A 25,310-nucleotide genomic window follows, 5' to 3' on the forward strand; every position below is an offset into this window, starting at 1 on the left:
ACTGAAGTGGTCTCTGACCTAATATGACTTGTAAGAAGACAAGACAGATAGACACAGAGGAAAGACCATGTGAAGATACCCAGAGACCCCGAAGAGAGAGACTGTAGAAGAAACTGACCCTGCTGACACCTTGACCTTGGACTTCAAGCCTCCAGAACTGTGAAAAATAAATTTCCATTGTTTAAGCCACCCAGTTTACTTTGTTAGTGCCCAGTGGGGCTTTGTTCTGGCAACCCTAGCAGACTAATGTAGTAGGTCTGGGGAGGGAACTGCGATGTTACATATCTAACATGTTCCCAGATGATGCTGATGCTGCTGGTCCAAGGACCAGACTTTGAGTAACAAAGATCTGGAGAATCAGGTTCCTTTTTGCTTGATGGCAGGCATGGTCAGCAGCTTCCCAAATCACCTTGCACATTGGAGAGGAGGACACTTTTTCTCCACTTCTGCTTTCTTTAGGATGGCTAAGGCAATTGTTCTCAGCCTTCTTATGTTTGCAGCACTTTAAAAAATATAGAGTGGCACCTTTCAGGGGATGAGGCACAGGTTAGGTTATGTAAATGAATGAAGTGGGCTGGATACAACACAGGACCTGATGGATGCAGTAGGTAAATGGGGAGCTCACGCCTCACGTGAAGTGGGCAGATCTACACTGTCTCCAGTCAGAATCTGAGCTTGGTGTACCCAGATTTTCCAAAATTTCAAGAGAAGATAGAAATTTGGATTTTTATATTAAATCTCCAGAGTTTTTAAATGTTGGCAACTCCGTTCATTTCTTTTTGAAATGTGAAACAAAGGAGCCCCTGAGGTCCTGGACAAGTTATTGATTTGTATCTTATTTTAGAAGTATACATATGTAAGGGCTTCCCAGGTGGCGCTAGTGGTAAAGAACCCAACTGCCAGTGTAGGAGACATAAGAGATGCGGGTTAGATTCCTGGGTCAGGAAGATTCCCTGGAGAAGGACATGGCAATCCACTCCAGTATTCTTGTCCAGAGAATCCCATGGACAGAGGAGCCTGGTGGGCTATAGTCCATGGTGTTGCAAAGAGTTGGACATGACAGAAGCAACTTAGCACGCATTCATATGTAAAAATTCATCAAACTGCAGGATTAAGATTTGCACCATTTACTGCTTTTAAGTTATGCCACAATAAAACACCTGCATCAGGGTGATGCACACCAGCTTCAAGCAGTCGTTATCTGTGGGAATGGAGGCAAAGCAGGACTGAAGTTGGCTTTATCCGTATCGTCAATGTTATGTTTCTCTCTAGAGGAGAAGTGAAGCACAGGTGGGAAAGGAATAACAGCTGTCTCGTCTCAGTGGTATCTAGATTTTCTGCTTCATTATTTTCTGTATGTTTGGACTATTTCATCATTAAACATCTTAAATATTAAAAAAAAAAAAACAAAAACAAACCCCGAGAATACCAATACTGCATGGGCTAACCCAAACCCCTTGGAGGTTACTGAAACATATTCTCTTGGTCTTCCTCTGGGACCATATTGTTGTTTAGGTAGGAATGTTCTCTGCCTTGTCCCAGATCTCCTGCAGCTTCAGGAAACACCTGCTCCCTCCCTGCCATGGGTGTGACGTGATGTCACCCCACCCACTCAACCCATATAACCTCCATCTCCAGAAGTGGTGTTCTCAGTGCAGGCTCAGCCGGAGCAAAAATAAAATATAAACATCAACCTAAACCTGAAGACATTGTGTTGAGTTCCCAGTTCTGAGCCACCAGAGAACAGGCTTCTCTGATCCTGAAAGCAGTACAGCCTAGTGGTTAAGCTCACTGGGTAGAAATCTGGCTCTTCCACTTAGTCAGATCAGATCAGATCAGTCGCTCAGTCGTGTCCGACTCTTTGAGACCCCATGAATCGCAGCACGCCAGGCCTCCCTGTCCATCACCAACTCCCAGAGTTCACCCAGACTCACGTCCATCGAGTCAGTGACGCCATCCAGCCATCTCATCCTCTGTCATCTCCTTCTCCTCTTGCCCCCAATCCCTCCCAGCATCAGAGTCTTTTCCAATGAGTCAACTCTTCGAATGAGGTGGCCAAAGTGCTGGAGTTTCAGCTTCAGCATCATTCCTTCCAAAGAAATCCCAGGGCTGATCTCCTTCAGAATGGACTGGTTGGATCTCCTTGCAGTCCAAGGGACTCTTAAGTCTTCTCCAACACCACAGTTCAAAAGCATCAATTCTTCGGCGCTCAGCCTTCTTCACAGTCCAACTCTCACATCCATACATGACCACAGGAAAAACCATAGCCTTGACTAGACGAACCTTTGTTGGCAAAGTAATGCTCTGGTTTTGAATATGCTATCTAGGTTGGTCAAAACTTTCCTTCCAAGGAGTAAGCATCTTTTAATTTCATGGCTGCAGTCACCATCTGCAATGATTTTGGAGCCCAGAAAAATAAAGTCTGACACTGTTTCCACTGTTTCCCCATCTATTTCCCATGAAGTGGTGGGACTGGATGCCATGATCTTCGTTTTCTGAATGTTGAGCTTTAAGCCAACTTTTTCACTCTCCACTTTCACTTTCATCAAGAGGCTTTTGAGTTCCTCTCACTTTCTGCCATAAGGGTGGTGTCATCTGCATATCTGAGGTTATTGATATTTCTCCCAGCAATCTTGATTCCAGCTTGTGTTTCTTCCAGTCCAGCATTTCTCATGATGTACTCTGCATATAAGTTAAATAAACAGGGTGACAATATACAGCCTTGACGTACTCCTTTGCCTATTTATGTACTCCTTTCCTTCCACTTAGTAGGTAGTTACATATCCTTGGGCAAGGGAGTCAGTCCTGGCCTCAATTTCCTCATCTGTAAGGTGGGAATGATAATAGTATATACCTATTTAGGTTTATGTTAAGATTTAAGTTGGCTGGGTGGCTGGTGCATAACTGTTCAATAAAAGTTAACTCTCATAACTGTTAGTATTATTAAGTACTTCCACTTTACTTTAAACATCTTTTATATGTCGTGGACTAAGTCTGAGGTGAGGCCACGATGTTAATAAATTGGTATCTGACCACTGAGTCCCAAAGAGAAAATATTTTCAACTGTGCTTCAAGTAGTAAATGTGATCAAGCTTTGTCATGCATAAGAAAGGAGAATCACAGAGGCTCCAGGCTGGTTCATTTGCTGCTTGCCTCCAGCCTCAGGGCTGGGGCACCTGCCCCTCCCCGTGGATGGTGGTGTTGCCAGGGCTACAGGGCTTGTTGATGCACGGGGTTGCTGTTTGGGGTTGGTTGCTCAAGGTAATCCTCCCAGGAACAGCATCCTACTGGAGGCTCAGTGACCCAAAAAAGGGCTTCAGAAGTGACTAATATCGCTGCAAAGGATGCACATAGATTCAAGAAAATGCATTCCCTAAAGGGATACGATTTCAACCACTTAGTTGGTGCTTCTTTGCCTTCTTTAACCATAAGCATTAAGCTTCTCTGTTTGAAATTCTAGTTTCCCCAGGTGGCATTCTTCAGAGGGGCCGTTTTCTCTGGTAACTCACGGAGACTCTGACTACCTGGAATGGGGTGGGGAGGAATATTCTTTCCAAAATGTAAATCTGATGTCGGCTTTCAGCTTTAAATCTTTAATGCTGCCCTTCTCCCCACCTACACACTGCTTCCAGAGTAAATGTTCCCAGTACTGTTAGAATTCTTTGTCAAGAAAAATCCAGAAAGCTAGACTTTGGTCAGGACTTTCCCCATCCCTTTTTTATTTGTAGAGTTATAGCATTTTACACATCAAAAAATTACAAAACATTGCAATAAGTCTCCTACCCACTTCAGCCCCCAATTCCGTATCTGAAGAAGACACCCCTGATACAGTTTCTTCTGTCGTTTTTCAAACACATACACACCTTTTTTTTTTTAATACAGATGATAGCCAATTTTTTTTTAATGTTGGTTTAATATTTTTACCAATAGGAAAGCATGGCGTGCTGCAGTCAGTCCATGGTGTCACAAAGAGTCAGACACGACTGAGCAACTGAACTGAACTGAGTATTTTTAAACTCTGAGGGTCAAACAAGACCATATGTATCCATGGGTTGTAAGTCATATAGACATGTGCTTATGATCCACTCTACTTCAAGTGTCCTGGAGACAGGGTTGCAGCTTTGCCTTGGCATCCCCCTCTACAACATGGCATGATGCCTAGCATACAGTTGACACTCAATAAGTACAATGCGCTGGCCAAATCCACTGAAACATTTATTAAGCACCATTCTGTCCCTACTGCTGGGTCTGTCACAGAATTCCAAGTGAACTGTGATGTGGGCAACCTCTGAGGGAATACATGGGAACGGTCAAGTCCAAGACCTCCGCTGGCTATAGGTTCAGAACCTGTCCACCTCCTATTTTTCCTCGTTACCTGGGTCCACAACAAATGGACAGGAATGGCAGATGCCTCCTCACCTCGCCCTCAGGCTCACCCTAGGGTGTGGTGTGTGGGCTTGTGCCCAGCCCTCGACGGAGTGCTGACACCACCATTCCCAAGCTGGCTCTTGTTCCCAGGAGTGGTGTGTCTACTTCTTGCCTTCCACCAGGTCAAGGCAAGCTGGGACTGGAAGGAAACCACACAGGCTGTTTGCTGACTCTTCCTGAGGCGCTGGGCTGGGCTGGGCTGGGCTGGCTGCTGGATGAGTCAGGCCTTTTCAAGCTTCTTCATGTTGGGAGAAGACTCGCTGCTCAGGTGGTTTGGGGTCTTCTAGGTTAGATCCTCTCTGATCGCTTGCCTGTGGTCCAGGTCACGTCCAGCTGGTCACCATGCATGATGGTTGCAGAGAGGGTGACATTTTCAGTTCATGATAAGGTGGACCCCACTGATGATACATAACAAACTCATCATATGGCCCTCCCCATCTCCTGAGGCTGCGATTTCCAGTTGTTTCCACAGTGACGCAGGGCAAGTGGTTTTTGTATGCACGGTGCTCCTGCTAGAGTATTTGGGTTGGCCAAAAAGTTTGGGTTTTGCCATAACAGCTTACGGACAAACCCGAATTAACTTTTTGGCCAACTCGATATTTTTTTCTTTCCCTTCCACTCAACAGACCATTCTGGATGCAAAAGCGGGTGGGGTGGGAATGTGATCTTGTTCTAAAATTCACCTTGCCTTGATTCTCACTGCAGTGCAGTAGGAATCTTACTCCTAAAACTCAGGGTGAGGGGGGCAACACATCATATGCCTTCTTTTTCTTTATTTCAAGTTAGCTGAGGCTTGGGAGCCCTCATTCTCTAGGCTGGAAAGAAAGTAATATTGGTGGTAATGGGGTGGGGCAGGCTCTCCCCTTCTCTTGGGATGCGTGAAAATCCATCATATAGGAGGGTACATGGTGCCTGGAAAATGGGCGCTGTGTCCACTTTTCTGAGACCAAGTCTTCTGCTCATGTCCCCAGGGTGTTCCTTTAGAGGACGCTTACAGAAGCTTCCTTTCCAAGCTTGAGAATCTCGGCTGAGGCTGGGGATCTTAAGTCAATGCTTAAGTCTGCAAGAGACACTGCAAAATCTCCCCACAGAAGTTCTGCCAACCTGCCACCTGCCGCAGGCACCCTGGGCAGCACATTCTGGTCTGCCAGGCCTGAAGCCCACTCATCTCCAGTCCCTCCCAGGCTCCAGGCTTCCAGAAAACATAAGCCAGCTTGTCTGCACAAACAACTTCTGGTTTCAGCCTCCAAACCAAACCTCCTGGAGGCAAGGCTGGCTTCTTGCTTGGAAGAAGAAATTGAAGACAGGAAATACAAATCCCATGCTAACAGCTCAATATATTATTCTGCCACCAAATTTATATTAGAATAATCATTCACAAGTTTCAGTACATCAGAACACTGTGTACTTCTCACAGGTTACTTGTGCCACATATCACTGCTTGTGTGACACCACTGTTGCTCTGCTCTAAAGTAAAGCTAAAAAAACCAAAAAAGAAAAACAGAAGCATTTTCTGTCTTCACCCCTGCTTTCTTTCCTCCATTCACTGACTGTCCTCAGAACAAAACTAAAAAGCCTTCTCCCTGAGGATGCAATTTCCAGCCAAGAAGATTATCCAAATGGGTGTTGCCCAGTGCCCCATGAACTGTACCAAACCTGGTCAATGATGAAAATGCAAGATCACCTTATTATGATAATTAGGCTATGCTGATTAAAGTGGAAGCATCATTAAGGCCATTTCTATTACTAAACCTATCTTCTCCACTTAATTAGCACTTTCTTAAAAACATCTTTAGTTTCTTACAGTTTATCTGACTGGGGACAGAGTCACTGAACCAGAGTTGAATGGCGTCTGGTTTATGAGAGGACTGAGTCTATAATACGGTGATTGGTTTTTAAAAGATTGCTGCCTTCATGTATTATATAACATTTGGGCAGGCATGTGTCCAAGCACTTGAAGTAGCAAATGGGGAAAATTGAGGTTTGAGTTCTTCAGGATGTTTATTCCAGCTGTGTATTAACTAGGACCTCAGCGTCCGGCCTTGGACTATTTCTGTGGCTGATATGACCAGGCCTCCCTCAGCTTCTGATGGAAGTAATGGCCAGTGTCCAGGGCAGAACTACATTCGTCCAGAGGTTGCCTGTAATGAACTGATGCTAGATGCCACTCATATCTAAAGAAGTAGAAATGCAAGCAAAACCTACAAGTTGTTTTTACCAATCAGATAGACAGTGATTAAAACTACTAATAATATGTACAATTTTAATATGTACATTCTCAGTTGTGTCTGACTCTTTGCGACCCCACGGACTGTAGCCCTCCAGGCGCCTCTGTCCATGGGATTTCCCAGGCAAGAATATTGGAATGGGTTGCCATTTCCTTCTTCAAATATGTACAGTGTTGGTGAGCTTGTAAGCAAAGAGTAGGCTCATAAATAAAAGAAAATAGGACTTACTTCCCTGGTGGTCCACGGGCTAAGACTCCACACTCCCAATGCATGGAGCCCAGATATGACCCTTGGTCAGGGAACTAGATCCTACTTACTGCAACGAAGAGTCGCATGCTGCAACTAAGACTCAGCACAGCCAAATAAATAATAAAAATTTTAAAAATAAGTATTTTTTTAAAAAGAGAAGAGATAACAGATCAACCTTTCCAATGAATATTTTGAATTTTTAAATGTTCAAGACCTTTCTCCTGGTGGTTGTTAATAAAAATTTACCATACAGGGACTTCCCTGGTGGTTCGCGGTTAAGAATCTGCCTTGCAATGCCAGGGATGCTGTTCAGGGAACTAAAATACCACATTTCTGTGGAACAACTAAGCCCCTGCACCACTAGAGAGTCTGTGCCCGCAATGAAGATCCCAATAACTGCAACTAAGACCCGTCACGGCAGCCAAATACATAAAAACAAAACAAAATAAAACGTACCTTACAAATATATGCAAACATATGTCAAAGAAAAGGAAAATGTACAAGGATGTTTCCTGCATAATTGGTCACAATAGCAACAAACTGGTGACCAATTAAACGTCTTTCATTAGAGGGTCTGGTTAAAAACCTTAAAGGATACATAAAAACGTTAAACATACAAAGGTATTATCTGACCATTTAAAAGAACGTAGTCAATCTTGCATGCTGAAGTGGAAAAAAAAAAAAAAACCTGAATTTTAAGATATGTTATTAAACAAAAAAGCAAGGTGCATTTAAAATAATGACATATATTTTGGGCAAAATATTGTTATTTTTCTAAGTATACATATAATCTAAAAAAAAAAAAAAAAGAGTACCTGGGAAGTGATACACCAGTTTTTCTCCTTTCTTTGTACTTTTGGATATTAAGAAAATTTTTTTTAAAGAACAAGGCTGTGACAGGGACTTCTCTGGTGGTCCAATGGCTAGGACGCCATGCTCCCAATGCAGGGGGCCTGGTTTGATCCCTGGTCAGGGACCTAGATCTCACATACTGCAACTAAGACCCAGTGCAGCCAAATAAGTAAGTTGAAAAAAAGAATGAGGCTGTATGTATATAAAACCTGAAAGATTATCTGTGAGTGATTATATTTCCCCAGTGTGGCCACAGCAATATTCCCATTCTACATGCACTTCTCAGACAGTTCAGTCGCTCACTCATGTCCGACTCTTTGCGACCCCATGGACTGTAGCACTCCAGGCTTCCCTTTCCATCACCAACTCCCGGAGTTTACTCAAACTCATGTCCATTGAGTTGGTTGATGCCATCCAACCATCTCATCCTCTGTCTTCCCCTTTTACTCCCGCCTTCAATCTTTCCCAGCATCAGGGTCTTTTCCAATGAGTCAGTTCTTTGCATCAGGTGGCCAAAGTATTGGAGTTTCAGCTTCAGCATCAGTCCTTCCAATGAATATTCAGGACTGCTTTCCTTTAGGATGGACTGGTTGGATCTCCTTGCAGATCTACGTGCACTTCTGGAGCCTTGTTACTCCCCATCAGGGGTAGTTTATTCCCTTCTTCTGGAGTCTGGGCGGCACTCGGTGACAGCCCTGACAATCAGAATGCTGCAGAAGTGACACTGTGCGGCTTCTGGGACTCTGCACAAAGTGGCCGTGCAGCTTCCGTGTGGGATGTGCTCTTCCTTGGGGTGCCTACCCTGGAACCCTGCTGCCATGCTGTGAGGAATCCCAACCTAACTCACAGTTCATTGAGTACATTCAGAGTTGTGCAAACACCATCACTACCTAATTTCAGAAAACTTCTGTCACCCCCAAAAGAAACCCTGTGCCATAACTCTCCGCCTGCCCCGACTAATCCATTTTTTGTCTTCATGGATTTGCCTATTTTGGACATTTCCTATAAATGGAATCATAAAATATGTGGCCTCTTGTATCTGACATCTTTCACTGAGCACAATGTTTTCAAGGTTCATCATACTGTAATATTTATCAGTACTCTATTCCTTTTTTATGGCTGATTAATATTCCATTGTATGAATGTATCACATCCGTTTATCCACTTATTAGTAGTTGGTCATCTGGGTGGTTTCCAGTTTCTGGTTATTAGGAATAATAGTGCTGAGAACATTTGCGTACAATTTTTTGTATGGAAGTATGTTTTCAAATCTCTTAAATTCAAGTGCTATAAAATCACCTATTGATATTAAATGATATATAATACATAAAAATGACACAAAATACATAAAAAATTAAGTGATACTGAATAATAACAAATGATACATAATTTAAGTAATCATTCATTAGAGCAGCTTTCCTAAGAGCAGCAAACCTGTTCCCTCATAGTAATTCAGACATAGTATGATTCATTGGGTAGACCAGAAGTCACAAGATGGCACTATTTCAAGCCCAGGTTTTTCACTAACTTACACAAAGATTTCACCACATCAGTCTGAATTAATGAGACACCACTTTACTGTCTCTGTTTAAAAACAAAAAACAAAAAACCAGGGCTATTTTGTGGTCTTCAAAATTCCTCTTTTGATGTTACAAAGTGAAAGCTATCATTTAAATTTGACATACAGGGAGAGGCTGGAGTCTCTTCAGGAATTTGGGATTTGATTTAGAATTCCTCTGAACATGGAAAACCTGGGACTGACCTGTTTGGGTTTACCTAATACAAGTTCAATAAAAATAAGTCATTAAAAAAAAAAATTCTGGATTAAGTAAAAACTCACTTATGTGGGAGTCTGGGATCACATTTAGAGCCTCCACCTGTAATAGACTCCTATGCAAATAAAAACTCTATTGCAAGGTTCTTTGTCCACGGACATGATTTCCCTTCAGGTTGCTCTCCTTCTCTCCCAGCACCTGCTGCCAGCTTCTCCAGCAAGCCTCATCACCGTCTTCCTGAGTTTGCCTGTATGCTTCATGTAAATCTAGTAAGGAAATAATGAGATGCTTTTTTCCGGCAGTTGCTCTAGAGGCCACTTGTAGAGAAGAGATGGCACTAATAAAAAAGTGCGGATGTTTTCTCCAGTGGAAAACTACAAGTTTGCTTGGTTTTAATCCTTGGCACCAAGTTTTGGGTTCCTCATCACTGAACAGACTTCTTTCTGCTTGGCTTCTTCCCGGCCAGTGTCCTGGCACACTATCAGAGGGGGAAATAATTAGAAAGAACTGTCTTATAGGGATGAGAAGCACTGGGCGCTTACCAGATGGGGATAATCAGGAGTCTTCAAACAAATCCTTGACCAGACAGAGCACCATGTGTCTTTTCGCTTACGTTAACTATAGGCAGTGTTCCCGGCTCCTGAAATGTGTGCATGGAAAGGGCAGGGGGACGTCTGCTCAGTTTCCCTCATTCCCAGGGGGACCCCTGGGTTGCTCTTCGGTTCGTGAGCAGTGACCCAACTGTAGCCCCAGAGAGTTTTCTAGGAGCTTCCCTGATCTCACTATGGAGGGAAAAGTCTCATTGCATTCTTGGTTCACTGAGTGTGGGGTGGGGAGCGAGAGACAGCTTTGTTATTTCTGCATGACACTTGGGACTCTCCTGGTGGTCCAGTGGTTAAGACTCTGCTCTTCCAACGCAGGAGGCACAGGTTTGATCCCTGGTTGGGAAATTAAGATCCTGCATGTTGCTTGCTGTGCCCCCAATTTTTTTTTTTAATTAAAAAAATGTTTGTGAGACAGTTGGGGAAGTGTATGACAACATTTACTAACTGTAACACTACTCAAGTATAGATATGTAGTTAAAAAGCATCTGACATCTCACCTTCCAGAGGTAACAAGTGTGTCACTTTGGGGAGCATTTCTAACAATCTGATGTGCATAATTATTCATTAGAATTTCAAATAAACTTGTGAGCATTTGTGTTGTGCTTGTTCAGAATCTGACCCTGAGACGAGAATCAAAAAGGAAGCCGTTCATTTGGGAGAGGCAGCAAACAGTATTGGAGAGGGGTAAAGTAAGACAGGGTAAGGTAGCCGAGTGAGGGTGATTATCAAGTTAGCTGCTGTTGTGGGCGGATGGAGCCTAACCCCACAGACAAACTCTGCGAAGTGCTGTAGAACATGAGCCTCAGATATATTTCACTGGAAGGGTGAGGGAACAGAAGTATTTACACCCCAGGTCCCATTGGCTGAAGCTGGTAGGTGTTAATTCTGAGTACTTCCAGCCTGAACTGGAGAAAGTCCCCAGGAAAGAGAGGAAGCTCTTAGCAGGTGGAGGGGAGCCACACACACACACATAGTCGTGGTATCACTTGGAAGATGTGCTGGGCCCTGTTCTAGGTGCTGGGACACAGCAGGAAATGAAATAGAGAAAAAGTCTTGCTTTCATGGAGCATTTCTTCTGTTGGGGAGAATATAAGCAGGGTAAGTAAGAAACATACAGAGCGTGTTCCACGTGATGAGAAAAGCACTGTGGAGCGGGGCTGCTGTGCTCCGCTCCACAGCGGGAGCTGAAGAGGGGCCAGGGAGCAGAGAGGACAGTAGGAACCCCGCCATATTCCAGGCGTGGCAGTAGAGGAATGAGATGCCGTTATGGGCAGGTAGGACATGGGATATGAGAGGAGAGGAGTCAATGGGCTTGGCCTGAGCAACTGGGAAAATGGAGCTGCCTCTTCCTGAACCAGGGAAAACTTCTGAAGGAGCATGTTTGGGGTCAGTGGTGGTTGGGGCCTGGCTTTGGGTATCTTACATTTGTGATGTCTGTTGGGACACCTAAATGATGCTGTCAGCAGGAGGCTGATTGGAGGATCAGGACTTCCAAGAGGTGTGAATTGGATGTAAACTGGGGTTTGTCAACATACAGATGGTCTGAGCCTTGGGACTGGTTGAGATTCCCATGGGAGCAAGCTAAACAGAAAAGAGGTTTGGGACTGAATCCTAGGAGTGGAGTGGTCAACTGTATGTATGCATATACTTGCCACATTTATATGGATGGATATGCAAAACACTCTCTTTTTAGAAACATACAGACACACACAGCGGGTTGCAGGTCAGTGGTATTATATAAATAGATTTCCAACTCAATTTTCTTCCCACTCAATCTCCCGGGGATACTGCTCCATGGCAACAGTATTTGTCTACTCCATTGACTTAATGGCTGCATAATAGTTCATTGTGTACATGTACCCTAACTGAGTTTTCCCTATAGAGGAATATTTACCCCAGTTTTACACAGCAGTGGGCACCCTGGACACTCTCTCCATCCTCTGTGATCACCTCCTTGGGGTTATAGCCCTCCTAGAAGCGGGGTGGTTGTGTGCAAGGATGTGTCCTTTTTTTTTTGTTTTTGGATGTGTCCTTTTTATGTTCCGACTCAAGACCCCTTCCTGGCAGCTCCGATAATCTGAGATGTGCTCAGCATGGAACAGCTGCTGACCTCAAGGAGGAACCATTGGGGTGTCATTACAGGTAAACCCTGTTCTATAGGAACCCTTCTAAATACAGGGCACCTATCTGGGTAATAACTGCTAGAAGCTGGGCAGAGGTTTGGGTCAAGTCAGGAAAGTCCAAGACAGGAAGTCGTCTGTCGGGACTCATTCCAGGACTCACACATGGAGCCACAGGCGACTTCTGAGTATAAAACCACTGTTTCCACACAGAGCAGAACAGACCAGGCCTGCAGGCTCTCCAGTAGAGCTGCTAAAAGCTTATTACATCAAATTCTAAGGATGCAGCCAAAGGCAGATGTGCTTTTGTGAAATGACTGTAATTAACTCCAAATCTTTCCCTGCACTTGCTTTTCGCTGGCTGGATTTGTCATTGAGCTGTTAGAACAAGCCTATGCTGTACCTGTCTTTCCCAGCAAAAGCATGACCCCATCACCTGTCTGGGCACATCCCGAGTGTTTAGAAGGTGTCAGGGCGTCCTGCATGTTCAATGGTAACCTTGAAAATAACATCTATCACTGCCAGGTAATTGGCCGGCAGCCTCGGAGAACTTCAGGGTATTAAGAGACGATGTGTTGAATTTAGTCAGTGTCCTCAAGCACAGGGACATGTACTGAAATGCCTTGTGATTCAGAAGGGAGAAAAGGAAAATGGCAAACACAGAGCCATGCCTTAGATTCTGTTTTATTCCCATCATTATAAACAATTCAACCCAAGACGGGACCCACTGCTGGGGTTTGATCCACAGAAATTATAGGTCAGCAACACTCATCCAGGGAGACCTAGTCCCCTACACCAGGGTCTTAACCACCAAGAGATGCCAAGAAAGTACCTGATAGTCTGAAGTTTTCAAAAGCGTCTGAGCTGGTGATCTGTACGCTCTTCTGTTCCCGCATCCAGGGGCCTTTACCATGGAAGGTCCCTTCCCACGGCAGAACCTCCATCCAGGCCAGCCACCAGCAGTTTCTTCCTCTTCTGCTCCGCGAGTGATGCTTGGTCCAGCCCAGAGTCCAATGAGGAGGGTTTTCTTGCATGTTGTAGCTGAGATAAGTCATTTTATCCAGGATACAGCAGGTAGAAGTGAAGAGCTGATTCATTAGAAAAGACCCTGATGCAGGGAAAGATTGAAGGCAGGAGGACAAGGGCACAACAGAGGATGAGATGACTGGATGGCATTACTGACTCGATGGACAGGAGTTTGAGCAAGCTCTGGGAGTTGGATGGACAGGGAAGCCTGGCGTGCTACAGTCCCGAGAGTTGGACACAACTGAGTGACTGAACTGACGGCAGGTAGAAGGCAGCCTCCAGAATTTATGCCAAATTGCCATTCCTCAAATCACCAGATTTCATAGTTTGTTATGAGATAATTTCCCCCAGACCTATAAGCCTGGGCACGATGTTAAAACCAGAGCTTGGGAGTGAACAGCTGGTTTCCCTCCTCCCCGCTCTGCCTGTGCTGCCTGCTGGCCTCTGCTCAGAATGCCGTGTAGTATTTCTCTGTGGTGCTGACGATGTCACTCTGGTCCTCCAGCAGCTGCAGCACCTGCTGCAGCACAGGTTCACTCAGGCCTGGGCTGAGGCTCAGGCGGGCACAGGCCAGGATGTGCAGGAAGTGGCAGCCCTTCTCCACGTCTGTGGGAAAAAGGGAGTTGGCGAAGCTTGAACACACCCGTCAGACCCTCCTCTCTCCCCCACGTCCTCTCCTCTACATGGAAGTCCTTCTCTGTATTTCCTGAATCAGAACCTGCAGCTTCGTAAGACCTCCTCACCCGCCCGGTGATTCTTGTGCACATTAAAGAAGGAGATGCACTGGCCTACCTTACTGATGACAACAAACGAAATCACCTGTTCTCAGGTGTGTGCCAGGGACCACTGCTCGGGGACACAGGCCTTCAGCCTTCCAGGATTCCCAATCAGTAACTGTATACTCATAACCCGGTTGGGGTTTTAGCACTTGATCATCTTTTTCTCTCAGGAAGTCACATGTACAGGTGCACATGTTCAGTGCTAACCCCCTAGCTTCCCAGGTGGGAGCCTCCTGAGGTGGACAGCAGAGCCAGCCTGCAGCAGTCTCCTTATTCCTTCCATAAATCCTGGACCATGGGACTGCAATGGTGACCTCTGGCCTCTTCTGACTCCTCTCTGCCTAGGCTTCCAAACAGTCTGTCTGTGGTGGCTGTGTTCGAGGAACTTCTCACCCTCTACCAGAACAAATGGGACCATTTATGACAGTTCAGGGTGACTGACCGCCTTCCTAGCAGAAATCAATCATTTTGCAATAGTGGTATTCATACTGAAGTTATGACCACTAGAGGATCATGAAATCAATTTAGTGGGTTGTGAATAGCACAGACTGAGGCAGACCAGAATATGAGATTACAGAATGTATTGCATTTTAGGTAGGATAAATATTAAGGTAGACTAAATATTAATTTATATTCAATTATATATGTATATATATAGTTGAATTAAAATGTATAATAAAATGATATAATTTACTGGGTCATGACACAAAACTTATTTGTAACATTGAGTCAAAGTCAAACCTCATTCCTGGAAACCAACCCTCCCCAGTTTTCAGCAGTCAGGTCTCTCACTGACATATGCCTAGCACTTGGCCCGCTAGTGCTCTGCACAGTCACTGAACATTGTTTTCAGATGACAGAATGCGTTAGGCTCCAGGAAAGTCCTGGAGGGGTTGTGGTGATGGGCAAAACATGGCTGTGGCTTTGGGCAAGTCACTGCATCTTCAAGCCTGGTTTTCTGATCAATACGGAGTGGGACCGGAGGTGGGCGCACCTCTGAGGTCCTTCCCAGCTCTAAGGGTCAGGGCTGATCACAGGTAGTGGGCTAACAAAGACTTGTTAATTCTGACCTCTAGTGGCTACTCAACTCATTATTCCTACCAACCGGGGTTTACTGTTGGGAAACTCCACTGGTCTCCACATTTCCAGGCTGTTTCTTCAACATTTGTTTGATCAAAATTTCCTGAACACCTACTATTAATACATGTGCGGCACTAAGCAAGCGGGAACAGGTACAGAGGGCAGATGGAAAGCAGACTCTGGAGTCCAAAGGACCCAAATTCAAGTGCTGGCTCTATGACTGGGGCAAAGTGATCCATGTTTCTCATCCCGCATCCTCATGTATAAAATGGGAAGAAAAGCACCTGCTTCACCTCTGGTTGTGTTGATGAAAGGAGACTGACGGTGCGTGCTTCATCTTTGGAGAATTTACTTATCGTTATATTCATAATCTAAGAAGATGCACAAAACCTAGTCCGTGCTCTAAAGAAGCTTCAACTTTTCCCAAGAGGAAGAGCTGATGATGCTGGGTAGAGAAGGACACCAAGCAAAAACGGGTTTGCTCACGGCAGAGAGGGAACACTGGGAATCCCAGCACTGCTCAGCTTGTAACCTTAGTTTTTATAAGACCTGGGTGCTCAGGCTCAGGCAAGGTGATGTACACGCACGTATGTTCAGCAGTGCTGACTACCCCAGAGGTCTCAAAGGACTTCACAAAGGCCATTCTGCCATCTGAGGGTTGTGTAGCAAGGCTGTTCATAGAGGGGTCTTCCTGTCAAGGCGGAAAAGGACTGGCATTAGTTCTTTAAATGTTTACAATTCACCGGTGAAACCATTAGGTCCAAACTTTTCTTTGTTGGGAGATTATTTATTACTGATTCAATCTCCTTACTGTAGATCTATTCAGATTTTCCATGTCTTCATAATTTAGTCTTGGTAGGCTCTGTGTTTCTAGGAATTTGTCCATTTCATCTGGTTATACAATTTGTTGGCATACAAGTGTTTACAGTACTTTTTTATAATCCTTTTTATTTCTGTAGAACCAGTATTGATGTCCTCATTTTCATTTCTGATTTTAGTAATCTGAGTTTTATCTCTTTTTTTTAGTCTACCCAGCTAAATGTTTAGAAATTTTGATGATCTTTTCAAAGAAGCAATTTTTGGTTTCCTTGATTTTCTCTATTGTTTTTCTATTCTCTATTTCATTTATCTGTGCTCTAATTTTTATTATTTCCTTCCTTCTATTAGCTTTGAGCTACTTTGTTCTTCTTTTTTGGTTCCTTATATTGTAAACCTATGTAAGTGTTCTTAGCTATAAAGTTCCCCTTTATACCCAGCTTTTGCTGTGTCCCGTAAGTTTTGGTTATGCTGTGTTTTCGTTTTCATTCATCTCTAAGTATTTTCTAATTCCCCATGTGATTTCTTCTTTGGTCAATTGGTTAAGAGTGTGTTATTTAATTCTCACAAATCTGTAAAATTTTCAGCTTTTCTTCTGTTACTGTCTTCTAACTTCAAAAGATACTGGTCAGAGAGAAGATACTTTGTATGAGAGCTATCTTTTAAAATCTGTTGAGAATTGCTGATGGTCTAACATGTTCTGTCCTGGAGAAGGGCCCCGTATGCTGCTGTCAGGTGGTCTTCTGTGTGCACAGGTCAGATCTGGCTGACTTGTGGTCTTATTTAAGTCCTCTGCTTCCTTATCTTCTGTCCAGTTTTTCTATCCACTATTGAGAGTGGAGTACTGAAATCTCCAACTATTATCGTAGAACTATTTATTTCTCCTTTCAATTCTGTCAGTTTTTGCTTCATGTAATATTCCGATGGTCTGTCACTAAACACATAACATTTAAAATTGCTATGTCTTCTTATCGAGCCTTTTATTAACATATAATATCCTTCCTTGTTTCTTGTAACAGTTTGATTTAAAGGCTATTTTGTCTGATATTAGTATAACTGCCCCTGCTCTCTTCTTCTGAGACTCCCATAACACATACGTTGGTCCATTTGATGATGTCCCACGGGTCCCTTAGGTTCTGTTCATTTTTCTTCAGGGCCCTGTTGATTCTTCTTCCTGTTCAAATCTGCCTTCGAATCACTAGTAAATGTTGCATTTCAGTTCCTGTCCTTGTCAGAATTTCTTTTTAGTTTTTCTCTTAATCAATATTTTCCATTTTATTCACCCATCATTTTCATGAGCATCTTTAAGACAGTTGTTTTAAAGCCTCTGTGTAATAGATAAGCCATCAGGTCTTTTCCAGGGATAGTTTCTGTTGCTATTTTCCCCGTTCCTTTGAATGGGTCATAGTTTCCTGTCTCTTTGTATATCTTTCACTTTTAGTTGAAAACTGGACACTTGAATCTAATAATGTGGTAATTCTGGAGGTTAGATTCCTCCCCTTTCCTGGTGGTAGCTGTTTTTTTGTTATTGTTTCTAATTTATTTCAGTTGTTGAAGGCCGTCTCCAAGCCAAGAATAGCCTGAGATGGAAACCTAAGGTCTTCTCAGGTCTATTTCTGAGTCTGTGCCTTTTCCTGGGTATGTGAGGTCACTTTCTAATTTTCCCCATATATGCAGTTGATTTTGAATGTCTTAAGTCGTTCTCTTCTGGCTCCAAAAGGGGCAAAAAAAAAAAAGAAATGAAGGGTTTTTAAAAAGAAGGGTGCCAGTCTTTTAAAAATCCCTTGGAAGTCACCTCAGCTGTTGGGTGAGGCAGGCACAGCAATGGGAGGAGGTGCAACAACGGCCACCCACCTCTCTGTCCACAACTCTGTGATCAGAAGCAGTAACGAGTGACCAGAGCACAGACCCCTGACACAGAGAGGACTGGGCCCTTTCTGCCCACCCTAGATCCAGAAACACATGCACAGCTGCCTGCTCTGTAGTTGGAGGGATGGGATGGGCAGCTGCTACTAAGATTTGAATCTTGACTGGAAGCAAGCCGAATTACTGTCCAAACCTTCCTCTGGAAGTTGCCAGCCTTTATAGATACTCTAGAGTTCCAAAATAGCTATAGCAGACAGATGGGACTGCTGTCTAAGCGGAGGGAAGGGTTTTTGGTGTTTCTCACTCTTCCAGCTTCCTGAGAGTTTTATAAAACACCAGTTTATTTCATCCTTATAACAATCCACAATGTAGGTACCATTATTATCTGTTTTGCATATAAAGAAACTGAGCCACAGACTTACCCAAGGCCACATAGCTTCAAAGTGGCAGAACCAGGATTCAAACCCAGGTAAGGTGGCTCCAACAGCTCGCTCTTTACAACTATGCCACACGGCCCATCTTTAGACAAGCCTAGTACCAGTGCTTTAGGGACTTAAAAGTGGCCCGTATTTATGATCCTGTCATTATTGTAGGTTTACCCCTTGCTAAAATACTCATCAGTTCAGCTCAGTCGCTCAGTCATGTCTGACTCTTTGCGACCTCATAAGTGACTATAAAGATTTTAAGTTCTCCTACCAATCATTGATGCTTTAGAAATGTGGTGTTGGAGAAGACTCTTGAGAGTCCCTTGAACTGCAAGGAGATCCAACAAGTCCATTCTAAAGGAGAGCAGTCCTGGGTGTTCATTGGAAGACTGATGCTGAAGCTGAAACTCCAATACTTTGGCCACTTCATGTGAAGAGATGACTCATTGGAAAAGACCGTGATGCTGGGAGAGATTGGGGGCAGGAGGAGAAGGGGACGACAGAGGATGAGATGGCTGGATGGCATCACTGACTTGATGGACGTGAGTCTCAGTGAACTCTGGGAGTTGGTGATGGACAGGGAGGCCTGGCGTGCTGCGATTCATGGGGTCACAAAGAGTCGGACATACTGAGCGACTGAACCAATCATCCTGTCAAGGAAAACTCAATTCTATGTTTTGTTTGAAAGGTTAGGAATGAACTAAAGGTTCAGTTGTTGTAGTTCAGTTGCTCAGTTATGTCCGACTCTTTGCAACCCCATGGACTGCAGCATGCCAGGCTTCCCTGTCCTTCACCATCTCCTGGAGCTTTCTCAAACTCATGTCCATTGAATCAGTGATGCCATCCAACTATCTCATCCTCTGTCATCCCCTTCTCCTCCTGCCTTCAATATTTCCTAGTATCTAGGCCTTTTCTAATGAGTTGGCTCTTCACTTCAGGTGGCCAAAATATTGGAGCTTCAGTTTTAGCATCAGTCCTTCTAATGAATATTCAGGGCTGATTTTCTTTAGGATTGACTGGTTTGAACTCCTTGCAGTCCAAGGGACTCTCAAGAGTCTTCTCCAACACCACAGTTCAAAAGCATCAATTCCTTGGCATTTAGCCTTCTTTATGATCCAATTGTCACAGCCATGATTAAATAAATGGTCAAATATCTGTCTATCAATACATATAGTGAAATATAAAGACAGCTATTAAAAAGACAGGTACTTAATACACATACTGTTGCTGAATAACCTCTAGATTTAAAATATAATGTATAGAACATTGAGTATTATATGCTAAGCTTTATTTAGGCATTTTAGGAAGGATAAACTATACAAATGTGTTTTATAAATGCATATGACATCTCTAGGATACACCAGAAACCAATGACATCTACTACCTTGGAAAGGGAAACACAGAGCCTGTGGCTTGGTGCTGGGAGGAAGTCTGACTTTTCTCTGTGTGTTTTTGTACTTTTTTACCCTATGCATACAACATTCCGAATAACTTTTTAATGTCATAGGTATTTCTTATGAAAAGGGGTGGCTGCAACAGACTCTAAGTCCCTACATGATATTTTTGTTGGCATCCTGTTATTCATGCTCCAGAATTCGTCTCCTGGGAATTCACTAGTTTCAGGGAACTGGCTTATCATTTTTAGAGGCTCCCTTTTATAGACTGACTAGCAGAGCCTTGACAGACACACTCACCAAAGCAGGACCTGGCCTGTGGATTAGAAGTGGATATAAAACCTGCCACTTTATAGACCCTCAGGTCACCCAGGCTATTTGATTCTCTTAAGAAAGGTAGTGTGAATTACCTTCATTTGCTTCACCAGGCCCTAGGATTACTAATCCTTTATCCATCCTGTTCCTAATACACATCCAAATAAGAATCTGGCCAGATGGCTTGGGACTAGCATGAGTGGAGGAATGTCACCTGGGAAGCAGCCTCCCCTCTCATCCCTTCTTGGTGGAAGAAATGCGCATTTCATTGCTCTAAAAAGCTCTTCAGTTGTGGACAGGCAGTTTCCCCTCAAGGCAACTAAAGGATACTTTTCCTTCTTGTTCTGAATGAAGTGAACAATAGTTAAGAAACCTTGCATCAAATAATAGATTGCTTTCAGTTTATTTTAAGAGCTGTTATCACACCACTCTGGGAGGTGACCTCATGGGTCCTCAAAGGCTAAACAGGGCTGCATACCATCACCACCAGGGCTGGAGACCTGGTCCTGCTCCACCCACTGACTCGGCCTGGAAAAGATCCAGGTCTCAGGCATATGTGGGCTTTAAGGACAGGAGGTGGACCTCTCTGGAAAGAAAGCAAGCAGGGGGAAGAGGCCTGCCTGTGCTCCTTAACCAGCCTTTCTACTCTTCTTCTGGCGTCATTTGTTGACATATGCTGACATTTGTTCTTAGCATATGTTTACAAAAGGTAGACTGTGAAAAGTCACCTTTAAGAGTGGTCAGTTTACACAGGATTTAAAGATAAGACAAATGCTTTATTTCTAACTTGTGTGAAAATGGCAATGTCTGTTGTCAGACTATCTACAATTTGAGTTTCTAACCACTAGGGGTTGACCTAACTCCACTAAAATCAACTCTTTTTCTAAACCATTTCTCTTGCAAATTATCAGGCTTCTAGGTGACTGAATTATACTCTTCATAAACTGTAATGTCTAGAACCACTCCCAACACTGAAGGGCTTGATGGTAGAAGACAGGAAAATGTCAGGTTTGGGTTTAGAGACAAGAAGTCAGAGTGGAACAAGGAATAACACAAATTTGGTGGTGTTAGTGGTAAAGAACCCACCTGCCAATGCAGGAGACATAAGAGATGTGGGTTCAATCCCTGAAGATCCCCTGGAGGAGTGCATGGCAACCCACTCCAGTATTCTTGCCTGGAGAAGCCCATGAACAGAGGAGTTTGGCAAGCTACAGTCCATAGGGTCGCAAAGAGTTGGACACGACTGAACCAACTTAGCATGCACACAAGAGACTATGACACCAGAAAGACGTCAAAAACTCCTAGCCTGACAACTGACCTCGCTGTATCAGAGTCACCTGAGGAGTTTATTGTCTAGCCCCCAGCCCAGCCCCGAGTGAATCAGAGTCCCTGGGGCTGGGACCTGAGGGTGGTACGTTCATAAAACCTCCAAGGTTGACTCTTAGATGTGGCCCAGGTCAGAACAGCCGTGCGAGGCTAACATTCACTTGAGCCAGGAGAAACCTGAGCCTCCAAGAAGGCAGGTGTCTGAACCAGTCACATCTCTAAGCTGTTACTGGGAAAAGCCCTAGGTTTCCTCACCCTCTGACCAGTGCCCTCCAGGAGGGAACATTTCCCCTTCCAAGACACTGGAATACACGGGTATTACACCACTTACGATTTGGTTTCTGGCATTCTTCTTGAATGATCCGGTGGATCTTTCTGTGCAATTCTTTGTCTTCTCTCGTTACCTAAACAGGAAAAGAGAGTTTGGAGAGAAAGGTTAAGTGACAGAGAGGCTGTGTCACCTACCCTGCCAAATTATTATTTAGGGTAGTTCCTAAAGATTTCATAATAATCATCATCCATTCGCCATCAATGAGTGTGGTTTTCGAAATCAGACCTGTTGTCACGTCAGTTCTATCCCCAAGCAGCTTACTGCTGTGTGTGTGACCCACAGACATATTCCCATGGGAGGTGGTTCACTGGGGCCAGGATGGAAAGAAAATCTGGAATCCCTTGGTTTTGAGGAGCAACTTTCTTCTTAAATATTTATAACACATTCATAAAATTTCTCTTATTTGTTATATTTTTGAGGGAGGCACAGTGATCAAATCCCAGGACTCTTTCCTCCTGTGTTTCTTCTTGGGTTTCATGTTCCTTCACCCAACCATAGGGAAAAACAACAGAAATAAAACTGTGAGGAAAAGCTAGGAAGAGAGTAAGTCTAGCCTATAAACAGAAACACTGTATGTTCTCAGAGGCAAATATAACCTGGGTTCCTTTCTCAGCTAGCTCAGGTAACAGGGAAACAGCCACCAAATGGGCTTCACCATCACATTCAGTAGTAAATCTAATGACACACAAAAAAAGAGAAAGGAATAAAGAAAGGAAAAGAGGAAGAAAAAGAGAGAAAAAAAAAGAATGGAAGAAAAAAAAAGAAAGAAGTGGACAAACACATAACGTCAGGAATGCACCCTGGGCCGATGGGACGTGGAATGACCAGATTTTTAAGATGATGATACTGACAAGGACCCATCTGTGGACTCATGGGCTTGCTGGGAAGATTAAGGCAATGTGGGAGAGCTGCTGAAAGCTGGAAAGCACTAGACAGACAGAGGATAATGATGCCCCTGAGGCAATACCCTCAGGAAAACAGAAACCTAGGGCCAGGGTTGAGATGGGGGCAGGGAGTGAAATCAGCGAAGTGGGGTGGTTCTGCTGAGGAAAATATAGCTATTATAGCTGGATCACCTCACTCCAGCTCAGACTGATTCACAGGAGGAAGTGCCCCAGCCCTGCCACACCTCAGCGCTGGATGGCTGCCCACATCTGCTGTTCCTCAGGAAGAGCTGCTTCCTACCAACCCAGGAGGCCACGCAGAGCCTCATGGGAGAATGCGACAGTGGGGGTGGGGGTGGGGGCTGTTAGGGTGAGCTGCCCCACAAGAGGCAATCAACTTCCCTGCCCCCCCCAACCGCCCGCCCACCCTTATGCAGAACGGAATACCCTTTCCAAAAGTTACTGAAATAGTATTTAAAACATACCTTAATTTTTAAAAACTTTCTGAAACAGGGGAATCACTAGAGTAAATCAACATCAAGAAAATGTTCTGTTAAGGAAGGCTTCCCCTCAGGAATCACACTGTAGAGAGTAAGGCTCCTGGGTGTCCTCAGGGTTTTGCTCTGTCTTCAGGAGAATCATGTGCTGCTCAAGCCACATCTATGCTACTGACGTGGACATGGATATCACTGTCAGCTCTGTTCCTCCAGTATTAAAGTCAGGCAGTGGGAGGTGAATTTTAACTCTAAGTCTGAAGGAAATGGCAACCCACTCCAGTATTCTTGCCTAGAAAATCCCATCGACAGAGGAGCCTGACAGGCTACAGTCCATGGAGTTGCAAAGAGTCGGACACAACTGGGCGACTTTCATTCACTGAGACAGGCAAGTGCTTGTATCCCTGGTGGGAATGGTAACTGTTACCACCTTTGGCAGAGCCAAGCAGATTGTATTGACCCAAACCATAAAGGTACATGCCCTTTGCTCCAGCCATTCCTCTTTTAAGAGTCAATCTCACAGAAATACTTACATAAGTCCACAAAAAGACAGACACAGCAGCAGTGTACTCGAGAACAGAAGATGGAAACAATATAAAAGTCCATCAGAGAGAAGTGGTTAAATAATTGATGGCAAGTACCCATCAGATAGACTACCATACAGATGTCAAAAAGAATTAGGTGGACATCCAAGGACTCATATGGAAAGAGGCCTGTGCTGTGCTGTTCTGGTATCCAAAAACTTACAGAGTGTTATTTAGAGCCGTGGTTCTCCACTGTCCCAAGGGATACTTGCAATGTCTGGAGACACTAAGGTTGCCACAACAGGGCCTGCTGCTACTGCTCTCAAGTGGGTGAAGACCAAGGACACTGCCAAACACCCTACAATACAAAGGACAGCCCCCCACAACAAGGAGTCAACTGGCCCAAACAACTGAAGTTGAGAAATCCTGATTTAGAGGATGATCACATTTTTTTTTTTTTTAATAACAGGAGCATATATTTAGAAGTGTGCAGAAGAATGTACTGCCAAAAATGATACCAGAGGAAAGACAAAGGCCGGCTTCCATTCCTTATGTACCTCCTTAATGACTGACTTTTAAAAACAGCAAATAAGTTTCATCCACCTCATTAGAACTGATTCAAATGTATTCTTTTTAATGGCTGAGTAATACTCCATTGTGTATTTGGAGCCTATTGTACAGAGTGAAGTAAGCCAGAAGGAAAAACACCAATACAGTATACTAACGCATATATATGGAATTTAGAAAGATGGTAACGATAACCCTGTATACGAGACAGCAAAAGAGACACTGATGTATAGAACAGGCTTATGGAAAGAAAAAAAAAAAACAGCAAATAAGTATTCCTAAGTAATACATATATTTGCAAATGGAAGCTAAGGGAAAAAAAAGTTAAGTTGCAGGTCTCTTACATAGAATAGGTTATCAAAACCACCATCTTTCTGGAAAACGAGTCCTTCTTCCTGCAGCAGCTTTACAGCATTCCTAAATATACTGTGAATTGCTCTGGAAGTGGTGTCATTCTTAAAACCCATCTGTAGGAAGGAAAAAAAAGAAGTCAGTCCCATCTTATAGCACTTGAGGGCAACTCCCTAGACCAACTGGTTATAAATGCACCCAACAGGCTTTTTATGGTAGAGTCAGAAAGATTCAGGTATGCACGGGCCTAGCAGGATAGTATTTAAGGAGGGCTGGGAAGTCTGCTCTGGCAGAATCACACTTGATAACTGTTCTGCTGCTGCTGCTGCTAAGTCACTTCAGTCGTGTCCGACTCTGTGCGACCCCATGGACGGCAGCCCACCAGGCTCCCCCGTCCCTGGGATTCTCCAGGCAAGAACACTGGAGTGGGTTGCCATTTCCTTCTCCAATGCATGAAAGTGAAAAGTGAAAGTGAAGTCGCTCAGTCGTGTCTGACTCTTCGCCACCCCATGGACTGCAGCCTGCCAGGCTCCTCCGTCCATGGGATTTTCCAGGCAAGAGTACTGGAGTAGGGTGCCATTGCCTTCTCCGGATAACTGTTCTACCCCTTAGTTTTTTGTTTAATTAATTTAACTCAATGATAGGTAATAGAAAAATCAAGATGAAAGTCTTTAATTTTTTTATACAGAACAAAAGATTCTATACATATTGGCTCATTTCTTTGATAAAAATTGTTTTATCAATTTTAATATGGTCAATATTAAATTTTGTAATAATTTATTTACAATATTAAAATTTGTAGATAATCAAATTTACATATGGCCACAATTTTAATCAAAAAAGTGAGCCAATATGTATAGAATCTTTGGTTCTGT

General features: G+C 43.8%; 1 protein-coding gene across 14 annotated transcripts in view; it reads right to left on the reverse strand.

The window, feature by feature from the left end:
- STN1 (STN1 subunit of CST complex) overlaps window positions 1-25,310 on the reverse strand; it is a 66,164-nt gene that overhangs the window by 15,115 nt on the left and 25,739 nt on the right. For 8 of the 14 annotated variants that reach the window (XM_059881843.1, XM_024985601.2, XM_059881842.1 and 5 more), the window contains 2 exons: window positions 24,429-24,551; window positions 21,616-21,688 (listed from right to left, as the gene is read on the reverse strand). In XM_059881843.1, coding sequence (XP_059737826.1) covers window positions 21,616-21,688; window positions 24,429-24,551 — 196 coding nt within the window. 14 annotated transcript variants of the gene reach the window in all.

Source organism: Bos taurus, chromosome 26 (genome assembly GCF_002263795.3).
Source record: "Bos taurus isolate L1 Dominette 01449 registration number 42190680 breed Hereford chromosome 26, ARS-UCD2.0, whole genome shotgun sequence".
NCBI classification, from domain to species: domain Eukaryota; kingdom Metazoa; phylum Chordata; class Mammalia; order Artiodactyla; family Bovidae; genus Bos; species Bos taurus.